This window comes from Puma concolor, chromosome E4 (genome assembly GCF_028749965.1).
Source record: "Puma concolor isolate L17-30 chromosome E4, mPumCon1.1.hap2, whole genome shotgun sequence".
Lineage (NCBI taxonomy): Eukaryota > Metazoa > Chordata > Mammalia > Carnivora > Felidae > Puma > Puma concolor.
In genome coordinates this window covers 36,906,630-36,927,729 of record NC_141683.1, presented here as the reverse complement: position 1 = coordinate 36,927,729, position 21,100 = coordinate 36,906,630, and the positions used below count along the sequence as shown (strand labels likewise).

The following is a 21,100-nucleotide window of genomic DNA, read 5'->3' as shown; positions in this document are numbered from 1 at the left end:
TTTGAGGTGGGTACTCTTGTTTACTGCATTGTACTGATAAGAAACTGAGGCTCAGAGATCTTAAGAACCTTTGTCAAGTCTGTAGTAACTGATGAAGTTGGAGTTTGAATCCTAAAAGTTAGCTCCTGAGGCCACGCTTTTAATCATTACCAGATAGTGACTGGAAAAGGCAGTCTCTCACATATTATTCTCACTGAAAAGACAAGAAAAGTGAAACCAAGAAGCCAAGTAACTTACCCTGAGTCACTCGGGTAAGAGGCAGAATAAAGGCAGAATCCCTGCCCTGAAAGCCACCGAGCTTCTTCTCCATGGGATCAAGTGTCCTGAGTCCCTTCCCCTTATCCCACTCACTTACACAGGCCCACGGGTAGAAGGGCCTGCCCAGAATCTCTAAACCCTTGCTTGTGGTTAACTATCTCCAAAACCGCAGGGGAACCATGGGGTACGTGGAAAGGGGGGGCACCCTCTCAACTCAGATCTGACCTCCCAGGCGCTCCCAGTTCCCAAGACCACCAGCCCCGAGGCGTAAGGTCCAGCCTCGAGTCTGGGAATTTTCTCAGCCAGAGTTAGAAGCCAGAGAGCGAGGTGGGGAAGGGGCTGGGCGGCGCGGGGCCGCCCAGGAACGCAGAGTATCAGATTTCCCGTAAGCCGCCAATCCTGAACGCGAGGGGGGCGTGGCCACACCTGGGAGGCGTGGCCGGACTGCGGAGGGGGGCTGCGGCGTCCTAGGGCGAGGCGGTGACGTGAGCTCCGCGCACCTGGGCCCGGCAGGTAAGGGCCGGTGCGGGACGGAGAGCGGAGCTCGAAGAGTCTACCTGCGCAAACCCAGGTATTGCTTGCTGACCGGTCAAGGAGTGCTGGGGACTTAGTTCGGGGGACGACCGCTTCTTGTAGCAGGATTGAGAAAAGGTGAGGACGCTAACTTCTGAACACTAGTTTTGGGGGTAGGGGGCTGGGGACACACCCGCCCCAGAGTTTGTGGGGTTAGGAACCTTGCTTGAGGACATCTGTTTGTTTGGGGGAGGGGGGACTCTCAGGGGCTGGATGCTTGTCGCCCTGCTTTAGGTGGTAGCTTTTGGGCGGTCCTAGCCCTGGAGTACGGGGCCCCTCCCGACCCCACACTTCTCTCTACTCCCTTTCCCTCCCTGCCCTACTGGAGCGTGCCGCTCTCGGCCCTTATCCACCCACCAGAGGATAGAGCTACGTCGCCTCCACCCCTCCGGTGGAGGCCCAGCTCGCTGGGCCGCCGGCCCCAGTGTCCCAAAGGGGATTTCCGAGGCCTGCGGGCCCTTGGTCCTGGTGGGGGTTTGGGGAAATGGAGATGGGGGCGGCCAGGCGCTTTAGCCAGTTTGTTTTTTCTCTTTGAATTTGTTTAGTGCAGCCAGGCCCCTCGCCTTGGGCCTGGGAGACACCACTGGCTTTCCAAGTAGTCAAGCTTGGTGTTGGGGAGGGTGGTGCAGGGCGTGGTTGCTCTGGGGGTGAGGCCCTCTTTGCCCAAGGGGATGGAGGGTGGGTGTGGAAAACTGGGGAAAGTCTCCCAGGCCCAACTGGAAAGGAGGCCCCGGGTGCCACTCTTTCTGGGGAGCCTGCTTTGTAATGAAGGGGTCACCTCTGTCCCGACCCTGCTCTCCTGGTGGATGTCAAAAGTGGAAGCCAGGGAAGGGAGAGGGAGAAGGCGCTTGAGTGGGAGTTGGTGCTGACCCAGGAGAGTAGTTTAAGGTTAGATGTGTGCATAACACATAACAGCAGCACCATCTCACCAGCCCCCAACTTCAATCCAGCAGGGAGGAAGGGCATGGGAATTATGGCACAGAATTTACCTCTAAGCAGGGCTAAACTAAAGGGAAGAAAGGCTGGGGAACTGGGAAGATGGCATTCGGTTCCCTGCAGGGGAAGGACAAAAAGCAGGACTCCCTGGCAAATGCTTTTCACTCTGAGCCAAACCATTGACAGCCCAATCTCGAATCTCTACTTTGAGGTAGTGCTGCCTTTGGAAACTCGTCTGGGCAAGGGCTGCAGAGGTGGCAGTGGGGGTGTTTATAGAGGGCCTGCTCCCTGGAATGGGGGTGTGAGAGAGGAGAATTAGTGCCTGAGGTAGGTTGAAAGTATCCCAGCTGGATGCCCAGCGTGAGGGGAGTGGATGGGTTAGCATCTTTGTTCTTTGGCTGGTCAAATACCTATTGGAGACACAGACCTTGAATTTCACTGTGATTGCAGCTGGAGATACTAGGGCTGACTTCAGCTAGGCTAAGTTTCTGTGGGCATTGAGATTTGGGCGCTGAGAATGTTTTGGAAGAGAACTCTGATTTAGGTGTGTTTGGTGGCAGGTGTCATGCAGTCTTCTCCCTAACCACTTCCTTGGCCCTTCGTGCTGCTGGGATCTTGTGAATGTTTTTGGTTTACTCTCTTAGTGTGTAGAAGAAGGGAGGGATTTGGAAGGCAGGGTTAGTGGCAAGATTCAGTACAGCACACTCTGATGAGGAGTGTTGGGTCCAGGCCCCAGATAAAGCACTTTTCTGGGTCTCCGTTAACCCAGCTATAAAATGGGGATGAGGGGCGCCTGGGTGGCTCAGTCAGTTAAGCCTCCCACTTCGACTCAGGTCATGATCTCGCGGTCCGTGGGTTTGAGCCCCACGTCGGGCTCTGTGCTGACAGCTCAGAGCCTGGAGCCTGTTTCAGATTCTGTGTCTCCCTCTTTCTCTGACCCTCCCCTGTTCATGCTCTCTCTCTCTGTCTCAAAAATAAATAAACGTTAAAAAAAATTTTTTTTTAATGGGGATGATAATACATGCCACTTCCTGATCATGAGGATGAAATCAAACACGGTAAATAAAAGTGTATGTAAACTTTGTAAAGTCAGTGTAGATATGAAGGATTGTTGGTACCGTGCTCTCATTAGCTGAAGAACATCATCTTTTATACCTTCCAGGGGCCAAGAAATGTCTTAGCTTCCTAAGCTAATATTTTTTTTTTGGTTGAAAAAATATTACTTGTAGCTTTTTTATTATTGTTATCATAAATTGAAACATGTCATTGTAGGAAAATGTGAATCATATACACAAGTATATGAGCAAGTATAAAATTCACTCAATCCCATCACCAGGTAACCATTGTGAATATCTTGTTACATTGATGTATTATCTTTTCCTTTTTTAAATTATGTGTGTATGTGCCTAAGTACCCAAGTGCATGTTAGTTACAAGGTGAACATACTAGTCTACAGTCAATATTGTATGCTGTATTTTCTCCCTTAACTTCATGTTGTAAACATTTCCCCAGATCCAATAAAAATTCTTCAGACGTCCCGTTGTTAATGACTGCTTAATATTGCAGCCTGTGAATTAGCCATTTTCCTCTGTTATTTTGGTTGCTTCCAGCTTTTCCTTCTCTGCCAGTGTTTAGAGTCTTAGTTACTGGGTGGCAGGTGAGGGAGATCTTGGCTGACTTCCAGAAGGTGGAGAGGGTTAGCAGTGAGGGAGGTGGGGCATGGAGGAAGGCAGGCTGGGGCGGGGTTGCTCATGTGTGGTGCCATCTTGAGAGAATGTTGAGAACCCAGGACTCTAGATCTTAACAATCCATCTCTATGGGTGGCTGCTTCTCCTTCCCTATCACTATGTGCAGTTCCCCATGTTGGCTCCGTTGCTTTAATTTTTTCTTGATGAGCTGTCAATCAACTAGGATAAGCCCTTTACTTCAAAGTCCATCCAGACGGAGATTTCCCATGTCTGACAAGCATAGACCCAGCATTTACTGGTACTGCAAAAGTTCCTTGCAGGGTTAACCAATGTGTCGCCCATGTCCCTATTCGTCCTTTCCTTGCCCCATCCCCTTTCCAGTAGCCTGGGACTGAGGAGGAGAAGGTAGAACTTGCCCTTAGGAGAATATGCATTCTCTACTCCTTATAAGGTAAATGTTCTCCACAGTTTGGTGGCTTGACTTGCTGCCCTTCCAAAACCATGGCCAACAACATGGGGATGGGGCGGGGGACAGTTGAATACTGCATGCCAACCTTGCCTGCCCACTGTGAGCTGTGCTCCCAGGGGGAAGGTTTCAGTTGCAGGACTTGTTAATTGGGTCAGAAGGCTCAGGTGAGAGCAGGTCCTGCCTTGCTCTTAAAGTGCCAGAAGCTGAGTTGGTTTGGGTTTTCCCTGTTTGTTGGGTGTCTGGCTGGGGAAGGAAGTGGTGGCTGAGGCCACCCCCTCAGCTAAGCTCCTCTGAGTGGGAGCCTTCAGCTGACTCAACTGGTTTGGTTTCTGAACTGTGATCCAGGTGGGGATCTTCCTGGGTGTGAAGGTGACTTATTTATCTTCCTTTCCTCAGGCCACTGTGGGGCTTGAGCACTTCCAATGTGGGTTTCTTCAGGGAGTCTGAGGAAAACTATGTGCTTTTTAACGGACATAGTGCTGGACACACAGTAGCTGATGAACACATATTTGTTGAGTGAACGCTATTTTGCAGGCCTCCCTTTTTCACCTGAAGTAAAAACAAAGTAAGATGAGAACACCCAAAAAATCTAAACACAACATCCCAAGCAAACAGGTCTCTAGTGACTGACTAGTCTTTCCTAAAGACACCCAATCTGGGCAGGCCTCTGTTTCCTGCTGTGAGTGCTGGCTGCTGCCGAATGTTATCTGCTGTGCCCGTGTATTTTTATGAGAATCAATCGCAGACTTTACCCAGGCCAGCTCCTGCAACCAAAGACGTCACTCTAGCCTTCGTGTGGAGACAAACAGACCCAGGTGGAGGAGGCTGCCTGAGCAGAACAGAGCCTGTCTTATGATTGTGGTTAGCAGCCTAAGTTTAGGAACTGTAGCACTTGATTATTCTAGGGCTCCTGGACTTTTCTGGAGTCAGGTGCAAGAAAGGGTCCTCAGAGCCTTTGTCTCCCATGTTCCCTAGTATTCTCCCAGCCACTGGATTGTCCTGTTGATAACCAACTCAGACCCCTTTTTTCTTGCTCCAGAGTCTTTGGGTGGTCCAGAGAAAAGGAAGCTGACCTGAGGTCCAGCTCTTCAGAACCCCGTGGAGACACTGCCTGCTCATCTCTGTAAGTGAGGATGTCGGAACCAGGACCTGCCCCTTGTCTACTTCTCTCTCACCACAATGGGGTCATTTCTTCCTAAAATATTCCCCACTTGCCTTTAGTTCTCTTGTTGAAAAGAGTGTGCTTCAAATTCTTACCCTGTATCTTTGCTGTTTCCGTACCTTTTTTTCTTCCTTTTCCTGAGATGAGATTGAAAAGAGCAATTCCAAGAGCCCTTGGTTCTTCAGGAAGGACTGTGTTCCAGCAGGGATGACATCATCTTTTTTCTTTTTCTGCTTCAGGATTTAAATAGAAGAAATGTGATCCACTTACATGATAAGTCTGATTTGGCTAGAACATGAAGCATAAATGGCTTTGGAATAAGAATCAAAAGGACCTTTTAACCTCTTTTCTTTTCTTCCTTACCTGGCACAGTGTATTCCCATATTTAGTTTCTTTGCTGTAATCTAATGAAACTGTAGCTCTATCATACGGGAACAGTGGCTGGGAAAAGTTCCCAGAGGCTGGCCTAATTCTCCTGCGCTCTCTACTCTTTACCCCTCCACCCAGATCATGGCCCTCCACCCCCGCAGAGTTCGGCTGAAGCCCTGGCTGGTGGCCCAGGTGGATAGTGGCCTGTACCCTGGGCTCATCTGGCTACACAGGGACTCCAAGCGCTTCCAGATTCCCTGGAAACATGCCACCCGGCATAGCCCCCAACAAGAGGAGGAAAATACCATTTTCAAGGTAAAGGACTTCTTCTACCATCGGACCGGTTCTGTCAGACCTATGTGGATGTTTTCGGTTGTTCTGTTTTCTATTTTGGCATGGGGATACACTAGATCCAAATGCTCCTGCATCAGAGAGAATGTTTATGAAGGGGGTGCCCAAACTTAGGCGTAGTAATTTCTCCTGCTGGGGCATGTCCATAATGTTTGAGGCCGTTTATTTTTTCCCATTGGTCGAAGGAGCTCGACTCACATCCCAAAAGATCCCGGGTGCAGTTGGCTAAACTACAAATGATTGGACTGATGGGGTTGTTCCAAAAGCTCCCAGGGTCAGCAAATAACTCTTGTTCTTCATTCACTCAGGGTTCTTGCTATGGAGAGAGGTGCTTGGGCCAGGGACAGCTCTCCAACCCAGGACAGAACTACTGAGTGTTAGCAGGCTCCTAACATAGACCGTAGGATGGGTGTAGAGGGTTCTTTGCAAGTTTTTCTTTTGGTATTAAAATCCCTTACCCAACCCATCACCTCTGCTTAAAAATGAAAGATGATATAGTGCAAGCTTTTATTCTACAAATATGTTTTCTTAAATAAAAAATACCTGATATGAGAATTGTTTTACTTAACTGAAAACCAGATTTAATCACTGGCCTTTTACAAAATCTTGTGAAGCCAAAGCTTGACTTAAGACAGACGTAGGTGGGAAGCTGGTTGTGGGAAGGAGTGTTATGTTGTTTGTAACTCTGGAGCCTGTGCCTCTGCTCCGGACCAACTGCTCTGTGCTGGCCAGTCTTCTGTGTCAGCTGCTGGCTTAAGTTCCTGCCTCTCCAAGTCACAGAGAAGTGAGTTTAGCCTCTTCTTCCCTCTCCAAGCTGGAAGTCAGAAGGAAATCCAGTCCTTATGCTGGGCCCCTCAAGAGTGACACCCCAAGTTCTTGCTGAGATTGGACCAGAAAAGGTGGGCTCGCCCCTCAAAGGAGAGCCATCTGAGAGATGTTCCCCAACTCAGTTATATCAGGTATAGACCCAGGTAGTGGAGAGAAAATTGGTTGAGAGCACTTAGAAAGAAAGTAAAGGAGCACTTTTAATTTACCAATTAAATAACGGTATGAAAATGATAGGGAAGACATCTTGAAACCAGTACCAATTGCTGGAGTTGGCATGGAGGGGGGAATTGACCTGCCCTGGCCCAGCTGACTTGTGGTTGTGGCCTTGGTCTGAAACTGGATTTGCTGTTGGTGGCTGGGGGTGGCTGGCCATGGGGGAAGAGGCTGGTTCCTGAAAGCCCTATTCACGAGAGCAATCTGTGTGCTTCGGGCTTGAGAAAAAAGTGGCTGCAGGAAGCTTGTCTTATTTATATCTGGATCTCTGCTTGTGGAATAGTCAGGGAGGGCCTTTAAGTCAGGAGAAGAGTGAGGGTGCTTTCACCCATCCCAAGCTCTGACAGGCCTTGGGCAGGTTGTGTCGGGGGGAGGGGGAAGCAGCAGGGTGCTAGCATTAAATGGGTGTCCATTATCTCATTTAATTCTCAGGAACTCTGTAAGGGGGGGTATTCCTCTTATGTTGTAGATGCAGAGGCTGAGTCTCAGGGGGACTAAATAATTTGCCAGAATCACACATCCAGTAATGGGTGTGGCCTGGATTTGAACCCAAGCCTATCTGCTCCCCCATTACCATACTACCTCATTCTGACCAGGAATTGGAAGATCTGATTTCAAATCCTACTACTATCAATTGCACATATGGTCTTGAACAAGTCACATAGTCTCTTTGGGTTTTAGCTTCCCCTTTGGTAAAATGGAGACGAAACCAGTCTTGCCTGCCTTAGAGGATTGTCATGAGAATTGAGTGAAATAATGTATGAGGAGAAATAGTGAATTGCCATCAAAATACAGAGGTTACTTCCATTTCTGGAAGGGGAATAGGGACCTCCACAGTGACCCGAGTGTCAGAAGCAAGACTCAGAATGGGTTTGAGTAAGTCATGTTTATAAATCCCAGTGAATGCCATGTGTCTGGTACTGTGTTCTGCTGCATCAGCCCTGGCCCTTTGAACCTTCTGAGTGGGTCCTGAGGAGGAATGTCTGTGTTGTGAGCAGTAAGGCTGGGGCAGTGCTTCTGGGTTAGTCTGGCTGCTCTCCATGGAGGGGCAGGGATTTAGGGAGCCACAGAAACTTGAAGACCCATGCCAAAGTCAGCATAGTCCACGCCAGCTGGGTGGGGCCAGAGTGGGAGAGGGTACAGGGGATCAAATAAACGGAAAGGTAAATGTGGCAAGGCAGCAGTCAGGCACAATTGGAGATGTGCTTCCCAGACCCTAGGGATCGATGAAGTTGAAATCCCCTGTGGGGAGCTGTATGGAATGGTGCCAGTGCAGCCACCTAGGGCAGACCTCTTCATCCTATAGTGCGAAACAGGTGCCCCCAAGCCTGAGGAAATGTTAAGAAGTGAGCTGGAATTAGAAGATAAGGATTTAAATTAGTTTTGGAAGAAACTTCCTCGTGAGGGTCAGGTTCTGCAGGGAGGGACTGAGGGAGATCAGAGATCTCAAAGGATGGGGCAGGACATTTCCATTTCAGCTTGAGGTCAGAAGCAGAGGCAGAGAGTTGGGACTGGACGTGTACCCTGTCCACTTGAACAAGTTGGTGTGTGCTTCCTGATCTTGACTACTCTGCTAATGACATCCCCCTTCTCTGCATCAGAACGTGATGTCCTGAAGAAAGCATAGAGATCTGAGACTGTATTAGCAGCCGGGGAGAGTGGATATCCCGTGAGTGGAAACAGACATGCCATTGGACCTGGAAACTGAAAACCAGAGTGGAGGAGCCAAAGTGGTTTTAGCTCATGCCACCAGCCCCTGGTGTTTGCAGCAAAGTATTTCCAGTGAAGTGGGACTTTGAGGAACTAGGGAAGGGCAGGGGGTGGGGGTTTACTAGGACATGGGATCAGCTGAATGAGGCCCTCAGTGTTCAGCTGAACTCCCAGAGTGTGCTTCCTGTCCTCCTACAGGCTCTTATTCCTAAAGGTACTTGTTTTCTACAATTATTTAAGCATCAGAGTGAGGGATGTAGTGGGGAGGGAACAGCAAGGCCAAACTCTTCATATCACATGCCATCTCCTTCTGTCTTGTAAGTAATTAATGTCAAAACAAGCCAAAAAAATTTACCTGAAATCCTGCTATCCAAAGTTACCACTAGCATTTTGGTGTATACAGTTGACGTTTGAACAATATGGGTTTGAACTGTGCAGGTCCGCTTATATGCGGATTTTTTTTTGACAAATACAGTACTGTGTATTTTTCTTATGATTTTCTTACTAGCATGTCTTTTCTCTAGCTTATTTCATTGTAATACAGCATATGATATACAAAATATGTGTTAATCGACTGTTACCAGTAAGGCTTCTGGTCAACAGGAGGCTAGTAGTAGTTAAGTTTTGGGGAGTCAAAAATTATATGTGTGGATTTTTGGGGCACCTGGGTGGCTGAGTCGGTTAAGTGTCTGACTTGATTTCGGCTTAGATCATGGTCTCATGGTTCATGAGTTTGAGCCCTTCACTGGGCTCTGCACTGACAGTGCAGAGCCTGCTTGGGATTCTGTCTGTCTGTCTGTCTCTCTCTCTCTCTCTCTCTCTCTCTCTCTCTGCCCCCTTCCCCACTCGCTCTCTCTTTTTCAAAATAAATAAAAAAAAAAATTAAAAATGTATGTGGAGTTTTGACTGTGCAAGGGGTCAGTATTCCTGACCCCTATAGTGTTCAAGAGTGAATTGTATTTTTTTCCAGACTTTTCTTTATTTTCAACCCTCGTTACAGCCACTCTTGACAGGTGGTGCTGGCATCAACACTTGAAATGAGGCTCCTCCTTTCAAAAGATTGTGTTTACTTATGGCTTAATTTCCCTCAGGCCCTGCTTTGCCTGGTCCTGAGGGTGGTGTTTCCTGCTGTAGGCTCTCTAAATTGGGATTGGGATGGTGGGGCAGCAAGGCAGGGGTGTGTGTGCATGTGTGTCTGTATGGGAGAGGGTGAGTACACTTTGTACTGGGCAACAGCAGGCATTCACTACAGTTTCCTATTCTTCAGGCCTGGGCTGTGGAGACTGGGAAGTACCAGGAAGGAGTGGATGACCCTGACCCGGCTAAATGGAAGGCCCAGCTCCGCTGTGCTCTCAACAAGAGCAGGGAATTCAACCTGATGTATGATGGCACCAAGGAAGTGCCCATGAACCCAGTGAAGATATATCAAGTGTGTGACATTCCCCAGCCTCAGGGGTCAATCATTAACCCAGGTGAGGCCCCAGCTGCTGGGGAGATGGGGATAGTGAACCAGGTTCTGGGCTAGGCTCTTAAGGAGATAGTTGGGGGCGCCTAGGTAGCTCAGTCGGGTTAAGCGTTGAACTTCAGCTCGGGTCACGATCTCATGGCTCATGAGTTCAAGCCCTGTGTCAGGCTCTGTGCTGACAGCTCAGAGCCTGGAGCCGGCTTCTGATTCTGTGTCTTCCTCTCTCTCTGCCCCTCTCCTGCTTGTGCTCTGTCTCTCTCAAAAATAAATAAACATTTAAAAAACTTAAATAAAAAAGAGATAGTTGACTTGAAAATCTCTTACAAAGTTTAAGATTGGTAAAGCAAGAAGGCCTTTCCCTAGGAAGGACTCAGAGAACAAAAGATGTAAAGACAACAAAATCTTCTTGTTCACTTAGGGGAATACTCACTAGCCTGACTGCTTAAAGCATTAGAATATAGAGGCTATGTAGATTCCTACTATAGGAAGAGCTTCCTTTGGGACTCACCACTGAGAGGAGAGGTCAAGTAGTTTTGAAGATAGAGGAATTAAACCTTAGAAGGTTTGAGTTCTGAACCTGGCTCTTATCACTTTGCTCCTTGTGAAACATCGAATCAAGTCATATGAACTTTGAGCCTCAGTTTCTTCAATGGTAAAATCTGGGTTCTCATCTTTCCTGCCTACTTCAAAGACTATTGTTAAGACTCAACTGACATGACATTTAAAAGCTATTAAGTTCTCTGTAAATGTTGGATGAGTGATTATTTAATTTGTAGGATACTTTTTCTAAGCGAATATCACCTGATCCTCCTATTTACCCAATGCCTGGCAAGTACCAACTAAAGGCCAGACAATTTAGACTTGTCCTCCAATGAATCTAGTGAGCCCCTGCCAAGAGGGAAGCATCTGTCCTCACTTTAAGCTTAAAGGAGAGAAGTTAGTGTTCTTGAGTCCTTAAAAGCGATGTTAATGTGTAGCAAAAGTAGGAATTAAGAGATTTCTAGGAAAGGGGAGTAGGGCGTGCAGGTCCTAAGTAGGGGAGGGGAAGAGAGCTCATGTTAGGGCTCAATAGGAGTTGGAGCCAGAGGTTAATACAGCTTTGGTTCCCATTCTTTTTGGCTAGGATGTGGAGGGAGCACACTGAACCCGGGGAACCTCTGTACTAATAGTACCTAATATGTACAGTGGATCAGCAGCAAGGATGGTGGTGCAACCTGAGTGGCTCACTTGGTGGCTTGTGTGTCTGTTTCTCGGGTAGGATCCACTGGATCTGCTCCTTGGGATGAGAAGGATAATGATGTAGATGAAGAAGATGAGGAAGATGAGCTTGACCAGTCACAGCACCATGTTCCCATCCAGGACACCTTCCCCTTCCTGAACATCAATGGTGAGTGGGGGTGATAGGTGGTACAGAAGAGTGAGGAGGATGGAAGAGGCTTTGCCTTTGCAACTGCTGACCCCTCGGCCCCCACGGCACTGGGAGCAGTGACCAGGTCCTGTGGCCAAGCTGCTGGTCCATTAGCAAGTAGGGGTCATAGACAAAGGAACTCTGCTGGCCCAGTTATCCCAGAGGGTGGCTTCCAGGCCTAGAGAACATCTGAATCTTACACATAATTCAGAGAAATTAAAAATGCAAATTCGTTCTCAATCCCATATACAAATACATCAGTTATAAATTTCACTAATTTTCCTTAAGGCCAAGTGCAGCAGATACCATTTTTATGAATTGTAGGCAAACTCTTTCACTATTTCTCTTGGTATGAATTTTGTGTCACTTTCTTAGCAGAGTCTACTTTGCGAGGGCTATATCATGAGAATCTTGTGATTTCTACATCTCTTAATACTAGGCTTTGATAGAATTTATCTGCAGGAGACTTTTTGCTTCCTTTATGGACTTTTTGAATTCAGCTTCCCAGGAAAAATGAGAGATTGGAAGGTCACTGTGACAAGGTAGGTCGTGACTCTGCCACTGCACATTCTGAAGAAGCTCAAACACGAGGTGAATTGCTTTTCAGCATCTTCACTTGGACTGTCCATTTGACTAGGAGCAAATGCTATGCATTTAGTTCAGAAGCTGTCACTGCCTTTCTAATTCCATCTGGCTGCTACAGATCAAATGAGATACTTGTGCCATTTAGAGAATCTAATATATCGAGATGATTCCTTTGCTCTTTTGGAGTACTCTACTCTAGGTGATTCCCTTGCCTTTGAGAATCAAGAAACAACCCTTATTGTCTTTTCACTTGCCCTCCTTCACTTAACCTGCCATTTACATCTTTACAACCAAGTGATGAGTAAAGAAAAATATCATTGAGCTTTTTCATGGTCCGTTTTGCCACGTGCTACATTCCCACTTAGTGATTTGAGCTGGATACCTGGAGATGTGAGATCCTTTCCCAAATCCTTTACTGACTTATTCTATTATTCTTACCCCTGAAAAGGATGCAACCTATTTCCAGGATCTTGATTTCCTATTTCTGTTCATATTTTACTAAACTAAAGTTGTGTGGCCTTATGTAACGGGCTGCCTTGGATCCTTTTTGGGAAGATGTGGGACGTCTGTTAAAAACAAAAAAAAAAAGTAGGGGCGCCTGGGTGGCGCAGTCGGTTAAGCGTCCGACTTCAGCCAGGTCACAATCTCGCGCTCCGTGAGTTCGAGCCCCGCGTCAGGCTCTGGGCTGATGGCTCAGAGCCTGGAGCCTGTTTCCGATTCTGTGTCTCCCTCTCTCTCTGCCCCTCCCCCGTTCATGCTCTGTCTCTCTCTGTCCCAAAAATAAAAAAAAAAAGTTGGAAAAAAAAAAACAAAAAACAAAAAAGTAAATGGGTACATAGATTTAACCAGGCTTGTGCACAAAGGGTCAAAGAAACATTAACTTCTATGATTTCAGAGCTGTTGGGGCAGAGGAAGAATTGTTGAAGGATAGATGCCTAAGAGGTGAGGCTAGGAGGAGAAATCTGTAGACTTTGGAGTGAGTCAACTCTGACAAGAGCAGGAAAATAGGATGGGTGTTTCACTATCTTTCTTAAAAAGCTTTGATTAGATGCTTTTGAATAAATAGTGGTCTTACATGGTTTAAAATTCATGATGGTACAAATGAATCAATTTATTGATTATTACAAAGGTAATCAGTTAAAAGGTTTTCCCTCCTTTCTGTCTCTGAACCTCCTGCTCAGCTTCCCTGGAGGAAAGAGATCCTTTCAGGTTTTGGGGTATCCTTTCAAGATGTTTTGTGTATCTAAAAGTATTTGTTCGTTTTTAATGGAATTTCTATACACTGAAAACTAATCAATTCAGTTGAGTTCATTTTATTGAAGACAGCCAACTCCTACTTAATTGCTGGGGTCGAAATCTGCAACAGGGAGCCTCTCATTCATGCCCATTCTAATTTAACCCCAGAGAAGACTCACATGTCTGTTAATCGTCAACAAAGGCAGGTTTTCTGAACGATGAGTTTATGGGAGAACTAATACGATTAGGAAGCAGAAGAAGGAGGGGAACCTTATTATCATGTTAGTTGTGGGAATCATTCATTGATGGGTTGCTGCCACACCAAGTTATAGTCCAGTGTTTGACTCTTGTCTGTTGATCTTGTTAGGTTTTAGAGCCTCAGACCAGGTGATGTACGTATGTGGTACCCCTGCCTGCTCACCCGCATCCTTCTGTTCTAGGTTCTCCCATGGCACCAGCCAGTGTGGGCAACTGCAGTGTGGGTAACTGCAGCCCTGAAGCCGTGTGGCCTAAAACTGAACCTCTGGAAATGGAAGTACCCCAGGCACCCATACAGCCTTTCTATAGCTCTCCAGAGCTGTGGATAAGCTCTCTCCCCAGTAAGTGAGCCTTGATCTTTCTAGTTGGGTCTTTAGCTCCTGTTATAGTCCCTTCCCTGCCCCACCTTCTGCTTCCATTTATTTGCCATGTATAGAGTAGCTACCTATCCTCCAGGCAGCCTCTGTCTGGTTCCTGGCTGGCCGATGAGTCACCAGGGAAGAAGTAAAGAAACATTAGTTCATATCTACTTGCCCATGGGAGTGCTCTGATTCATTGCAGCTCTAGGCTACTCACCTCTTAGGTGGGTAGAAAGCCTAGGTTAATCAGTTTGGCTAGGAGATCTGGGGACAAGGCCAGTTGTGGGATAAGAAGATGAATTAACATGGATTCAATAAAGAAGGCTCTTAGAATTTGAGGGGCTGCTGAGTGGGAGAAAATGTTTCTGAATTGAACACAAATTGATCTCAATGAAAAATCAATGTCATTGTCCCATCTCCCTTTCACAGTGTACGTGGTGGTAGTGGGGATGGGGTGGGGGGTGGGGATGCAGGTGCTAGCATTTTGTCCAAGAGGCTAATAGCTTTGATAAGATCTATAAGGTTCAATGGAGGTTTGATGAGTGAAAATTTACTTTGCTGTGAACTGTGTCCTTTTATGATAAATTGTTAGAACAGATCCACAGAGTGTGCTCATATGTTTTCAGAAGACGGATTGGTATTTTTTTATTATTCCTCTGGGATAATTTCTTTAAAAATGAGCCAAAAATGTGACACAAACCAGATACTTTGGTTTTTAGCTCTTTCCAATGCTTCCTGATGTGAAGACTTAAGTCAGTATAAGTGAGGAGACTGGCCCCAGAAGTCTGCCTGGAGAAATTCTAGCCCTTAGGGTGTGATGATTAAACAGAGATAGTATACAGGGACCTTGAACTGTCTGCTTTAAGGCAGCCTTTTGACTGAATATTCCAGGAATAGGTTGATGTCTCCCTTTATTACAGGAAGGATAACTATGGCAGTGACCTTCCTGAATGCTGGTTGAAAACTGGCCTGATCTTGATGGACTTGTATGAGTCTCAAGGATAGACAGGCCGAGCAGCAGAGCAGAACTCTCACTGTCCTCTCTCACCTTGCAGTGACTGACCTGGACATCAAGTTTCAGTACCGTGGGAAGGAATATGGGCAGACCATGACGGTGAGCAACCCCCAGGGCTGCCGGCTCTTCTATGGGGACCTGGGTCCCATGCCTGACCAAGAGGAGCTCTTCGGTCCTGTCAGCCTGGAGCAGGTCAAGTTCCCAGGTCCAGAGCACATCACCAATGAGAAGCAGAAGCTGTTCACCAGTAAACTGCTAGATGTCATGGACAGAGGACTGATCCTAGAGGTCAGCGGTCATGCCATTTATGCCATCAGGCTGTGCCAGTGCAAGGTGTACTGGTCTGGGCCATGTGCCCCATCACCTGTTGCCCCCAACCTGATTGAGAGACAAAAGAAGGTCAAACTATTCTGTTTGGAAACATTCCTTAGTGGTAAGTCATTTTTCAGAAGGTTGATGGTTGGGCACTGTTCCCTGGAAGGTTTTCCTCCTTGCCTTCCCCACCCCCTTCTTGGATCTGCAAAGATCTTAATAAAAAACTACTTCTGGAGGAAGTCAAGGGAACTTTAGTGCTGAAAACTGAAAGTGGCCTGGGCAACAAAGAAGGGCTTTCCACTCCAAAGCTATGTACTTGGAAGCTATTTTTAGGTTGGTTGTGGCTGTTTTAATAGCAGAAGAGGGAGACAGCCTTGTCATTACCACCAAATGCCACCAGCTTATCCTTAACTTTGGAAGGTGACATCATCATAATCAGCAAAAGATATACTCTTCTCATTTGGGAATCTGAGTGGCAAATTCAAGCAGACAAATTTAGGGAGAATACTGAAATGTGGATTTTACAATATAATTTGAACCTCAGGTCTAGTTCAGTGACGTCCAACAGAACCCTCTGAAATGATAATGTTGTATATTTGTCTTTCCACTATAGCCCACCTGGGGCCATTGAGCATATGTGACTCATATGACTAAAGAACTATTTGATTTTAATTAATTTAAATTTAATAGCCACATGTGGCTAGTGGTCACCATATTGGACAGCATAAAATATGGTATTAACTGAGTGGATATGGAATGACCCAGTACACCAAACTTGCTCTTCCACCTTCTACAGATCTCATTGCCCACCAGAAAGGACAGATAGAGAAGCAGCCGCCATTTGAGATCTATTTATGCTTTGGGGAAGAATGGCCAGATGGGAAGCCCCTGGAAAGGAAACTCATCTTGGTTCAGGTGAGGAGATAAGGATGTGTCAACAACTCTTTGCCTTTTTACCAGTGCTTTAGCCCCTAAGACTAGGGTTGTGCTGAGCAAAGATCCATCAGCTTACGTGGGCTTTAATCCCATCAGATAGAGTAGCCGACTCAAGCTTTGTTTATTGCAAGAACCAAGTAGGTCCTATTAAAGCAGGGCCAAGCTGGAGAATACAAGGTCCTCAAAGTGGGTGACTGATTTAGTGAAGATCTTCTCTTTCATTCCCTCACTGACATCAGAATCTTGCTGGGAAGGATATAATCCTTTCCATCTCTTTTAGAAAAACCTTTTTTTAAAAAAATTTTTTAATGTTTATTTATTTTTGAGAGAGAAAGAGAGAAGAAGGGAGGGACAGAGATAGAGGGAGACACAGAATCTGAAGCAGGCTCCAGGCTCTGAGCTGTCAGCATAGAGCCTGACATGGGGCTTGGACTCACGAACCATGAGATCATGACCTAAGTCAAAGTCAGAGGCTCAACTGACTGAGCCACCCAGGTGCCCCTTAGAAAAACCTTCTGAGTTCCTTTTAAGAATGTAACTTTATTCTAATAAGTGGCAGCAAGACCACTTGGGTTTGGTCCCTGGATTTGTACAAAAAGGCGACAGAGGAAATGTGGGTAAAAGTCTTGCTAAATAAGCAGCTGTTTGCTTAGGCATGTAGTGTGATGATACATACAGGTTTTTTTTTGTTTTTTTTTTTATCTTCTAGAGTGAATTTTGGCAGGATGGTTCAGAGGCGTACCCTTATCTAGACATTAGAGTTGGGACTTCTCCAGGGCCTCACTGGTCCTTCCTTCGATCTTGAGTCCCTCCTGCCATTTATCTATTTATTTAATTTTATTTATTTATTTTTGACGAGGGGGAGGGTAGGGGGGAGGGGCAGAGAGAGAGGAGGAGAGAGAGAATCCCAAGCAGGATTTGCACCATCAGTACAGAGCCCAATGTGGAGCTCGAACTCACAAACTACAAGATCATGACCTGAGCCAAAATCAAGAGTTGGACGCTTAATTGATTGAGCCACCCAGGCGCCCCCTCCTGCTATTTAAAAATTCCTTTTCTTCACCAGATAATTGTGTGCTCTGTGTTCTGAACAGGTCATTCCGGTGGTAGCTCGGATGATCTACGAGATGTTTTCTGGTGATTTTACACGGTCCTTTGACAGTGGCAGTGTCCGCCTGCAGATCTCAACTCCGGACATCAAAGATAACATCGTTGCTCAGCTGAAACAGCTGTACCGCATCCTCCAAACCCAGGAAAGCTGGCAGCCCATGCAGCCTACCCCCAGCATGCAACTACCCACTGCCCTGCCAGCCCAGTAATCATGAATGACATCTTTTTTTTTTTTTTTACAGTATTGTACATATGGATATTTTTTATTCAGATTTAACCAGCTCTTAAACCTCTCCTTTCTTACGATCTTACAATGGTCTCCAACTCTCCACATATGCTTGACTTTTAAAGTTGATTTAATTTATGGAAAAATCACCCTTCATATCCCCCCTTTCTTTTTTAAACCTCCCCATGTTAGTGTAATGTAGTAGGAGATTTGACCTGGGAGTTTGGACACCAGCCTTCTAGCTGCACCTCTGCTTCAGTGGTATGACCTTGAACTACCGAGTTATTTAACCTCTAGGCTTCAGATTCATTACTATAAAATGAAGGGGTGGAACAATGCCTGAAACAATGCCAGCTTTAAAACTCTGGCCTGATGACTTCATTCTACTTGTACAAGGCAAAAAAACTGCCTGGAACAGAACCCTTCTGCATTGTTCTAGCACTATTTTTTTTCCTTTTATTAAAGTTCCCTCAAGCACTGATTTGTCCAAGATTGATCACCGTTTGACCTGTTCTGCTAGTATAGTAAGCTTGGCTCCCTGACGGGGTAAGAGAGAGGGAGGGGAACTGGCTAGTTGCTTAGGAACCAAGCTTGATATCTAAATAGAAATATGTGCCAAAGTCTGAAAGTCACCTGGTCTGTGGAGTAAAGCCTCATAAACTGAGCTTCTAAAGGGAATCTGTCAACAGAAGGCCTAGGGATTATGCAGAATTGGTTGTCCGGTATCTACCTTGCCACCACTCAAATAACACTGTGGTGGGGGGGGGGGGTGCAGGGGCGGGTGTAGATAAGAGTATATGACTCAGTGGTACTCTTCAGAAAAGATAGAGCTCTTTTTCCTTTTTTTCTTTGAGGAAGACCTGGGAGTGCGCTGGGCCATGTAGGACAAACTCGTGACTACAACAGGGACATTTCGTTCTTGTTTGGAAACTTTTACAATTTTACTACCCTTTGGATTTTTTGCTGTTGGAAAAATGGGGTATCCAGTTTTAAGGCCAAAGTGAAGGAGGACTAGGCTGTGCTCTTCTGCAAAAGGCTCACCTGGCCCAAACCTGCTTGTCTCCCTTCTTGTGGAGGTGGCTGGGCGTGAAGGACTCAGGTGAAGAATGGTGTAGAACACTGCAACTATGGCTGCCACAGACTGGTCTTATCTGTTAACTTTTGCTCCATCCCTGACCTCTCTGTCCTACCCCCCAACCTTTTTTTTTTTTTTTTTTTTTTAAAGACAAGCATAATTGAAACTCTAAAACCTAAATGGAGAACAAGATGTTAATCTCTGGTTGCAGGCCCCTAATCCTCTTGAATACTGATGCCTATCCATGCCAGGCCATAATGAGAAAACCCCTGTCTAGTGTGCTGCACTTAAACCAGGCCATCCCCCATTTGCTACTGAAGTTGAGCTAGCTGAAAAGTAAGGCAGCTTCAAAAGCCTTAGGCTCAATTCAGTCACAGGTGGCAGTGGGACTTATTTAGAATGCTAAAGCTGTGGTTTTAGGGTCTCTAAGGGACCTAGTGGGATCTGCTGTTACTAAAGTATGACCAAGAGAAATCTGGGTAAATGTCAGGTGTTGATCTGTGAGCAGAAGTTGGGCTTCTAGAAACTAGAAAACATGCAAGGTATAGAACCTTTATATTTTTTGATCATTTTGTTGAGTGGGTGACGTGAAGGATTTGGTCTTTGTGTCTGGCTGCCTCTGTCTATACCTGCCCAGCTCAAAGTTAAAAAGAACCCACTGTAGGTAAACTGGGAGGGCAACTGCTAGATCTGGGTAGTGCTTTTCCCTTATTCTTGGAGAGGCTAATAGCCAGTCTGTCCATCTGGCTGGGGGTCCAGATAATATGAGCTGGCAGTGTTGAAAATTGTGTTTTGAAGGGCCAAGAAGGATCAAACTTCCAGTATGTGACTGTAATAAAAAATCCAAACATGTCAGAGGAATGGATGAGTGGTTCTATGTGGTCTTCATGAGACAGCCTGGTTTCTTCCATGTTTTCTATTGTTTTTACAATGCTGGGAGAGTGCAGTGCTGTCCACTGATCTCCCTCAGTTCTCCTTCTCTGGTCCCGATGGATTGATAGATACGAGGTGTATCTTTCTTGGGAGAGTCTTTATCTCCTTTAGTGGCGACACACTCTTGATGTGTTCTACTTCCTTGTGTCCACGTTGCTCAAGAGTGGAAAGGGAATTAGATGGTGTCACCAGCTCTTCTTTTTGTTCACTGTCCACCCCACCAAACCAGGTTAGCTCAAAGTTCAAAACCAAACAAAACACAACACTATAGGTAAATTGGGGGAGCAAGTGTTGGATCTGGGCTATTCCTTCCCTATATAATTAGGTATCTGGTTTTATGTTCCCATATCATCCTATACTTCCTTTTGCAGAATAATCTGTTCCCTGGTAATTGCTCAGCATTTGTGTCCTGCTCGATTACAAAATTGCTGAAAGTAGGGACTGTTTGTCTTGGACTTTGTTGCCAGTGCCTGGTACATAGTATGTTCTCAAATATAACATCCTTGAACAACACAAGTTTGAACTGCATAGGCCCATTTATACTCAGATTGTTTTTTGATATAGTAGAGTACTATAAACGTATTTTCTCATATATTTTTTTAGCATTTTTTCCTCTAGCTTTATTGTAAGAATACAGTATATAATACATGTTGCTATAATAAAAATATGTGCTAATGCTTATATTATCAGAAAGCCTTCTGGTCAATAGTAGGCTATTCGTAAAGTTTTGGGGGAGTCAAAAGTTATACACAGAGTATCTCCTGTGTACAGCACCCCCTAAAACCTGGGTTGTTCAAGGGTCAACTGTATTTGTTGTTAGAATAAATGAATGAACTAAGGAAGCCTTTCATCTTACAGATTTATTGCTAAACCACCATGGAAAATAAAATCCTCAAATTAGTTCCTAGTCTCTGTTTCTGACTCCTTCTGAGCTAAGGACTAGTGTTAGCCTGGGGGTTCCTACATGCTGGCAGGCCTCATCCTTACTCCATAGTTGCCTCTCTTCACCGGCTGAAGACGCCGCCACGGTAGAGCCAGGAGTGCAACGTCCGGTGTAGGAGCCCACAGTTCCCTCTGCATCTGTCCCGCCCATGGAGCATGGAGTCTGGGCCATTTCCTCAGATGAGCTTTCTCAAGAAATTCTTAGCTGGCAGGAGCGTTAAACCTTCAGCGAAATCACACTTTCTTCTTGTTGAGCAGATTGAAAAGCCTCTGCATGTCTGCTCTTATGTGAAGTCAGGAAATTGAATTCCTCTAACTTGAGCTCCGGGAAGGTGGGGTTTTTGTCTATTTTGTACGTTGTAAGAGCGCCAGCGCCTAGAATCATGCCTGGCACACCTTTGTTCAGAGTGAATAATGCTCATGCCCTTCACACCCTGCTTAGAGATGACAAATCTTGGGCAGGACAGCACTTGTGCAGCCACTTCTAGGAATTCAGCGTCTCAAATTTAGCATTTAGGGAGATCAAAGTAAACCAACTTTGCAGCGCCACCACAGGTGAGGTGTAAAACATGTCGCTTGCCACGGGATAGGCTTCGTTTGGAGGGGGGGAGCGCATTTCTCCAGACACAAATCAAAGGGTGTTTTTGCGTTGCGTGCCTTCCTAAGGCTTCTCAGCCTGA

General features: G+C 46.1%; 1 protein-coding gene across 4 annotated transcripts in view; it reads left to right on the top strand.

Moving 5' to 3' along the window:
* Positions 1-17,951, top strand: part of IRF6 (interferon regulatory factor 6) — a 38,759-nt gene extending 20,808 nt beyond the window's left edge. Inside the window, exons 1-9 of one of the 4 annotated variants that reach the window (XM_086694598.1) lie at positions 717-909; positions 4,964-5,047; positions 5,594-5,770; positions 9,825-10,029; positions 11,281-11,409; positions 13,692-13,850; positions 14,924-15,316; positions 15,995-16,113; positions 17,229-17,951. In XM_086694598.1, the coding sequence (XP_086550724.1) occupies positions 5,597-5,770; positions 9,825-10,029; positions 11,281-11,409; positions 13,692-13,850; positions 14,924-15,316; positions 15,995-16,113; positions 17,229-17,453 (1,404 nt within the window). In that variant the 5' untranslated portion in view covers positions 717-909; positions 4,964-5,047; positions 5,594-5,596 and the 3' untranslated portion in view covers positions 17,454-17,951. Of the gene's footprint in view, positions 1-716; positions 910-4,794; positions 4,855-4,963; positions 5,048-5,593; positions 5,771-9,824; positions 10,030-11,280; positions 11,410-13,691; positions 13,851-14,923; positions 15,317-15,994; positions 16,114-17,228 lie in introns of those variants that run through there. The other 3 variants (XM_086694600.1, XM_086694601.1, XM_086694599.1) reach the window with 3 other exon arrangements.
* Positions 17,952-21,100: the final 3,149 nt, after the last annotated feature.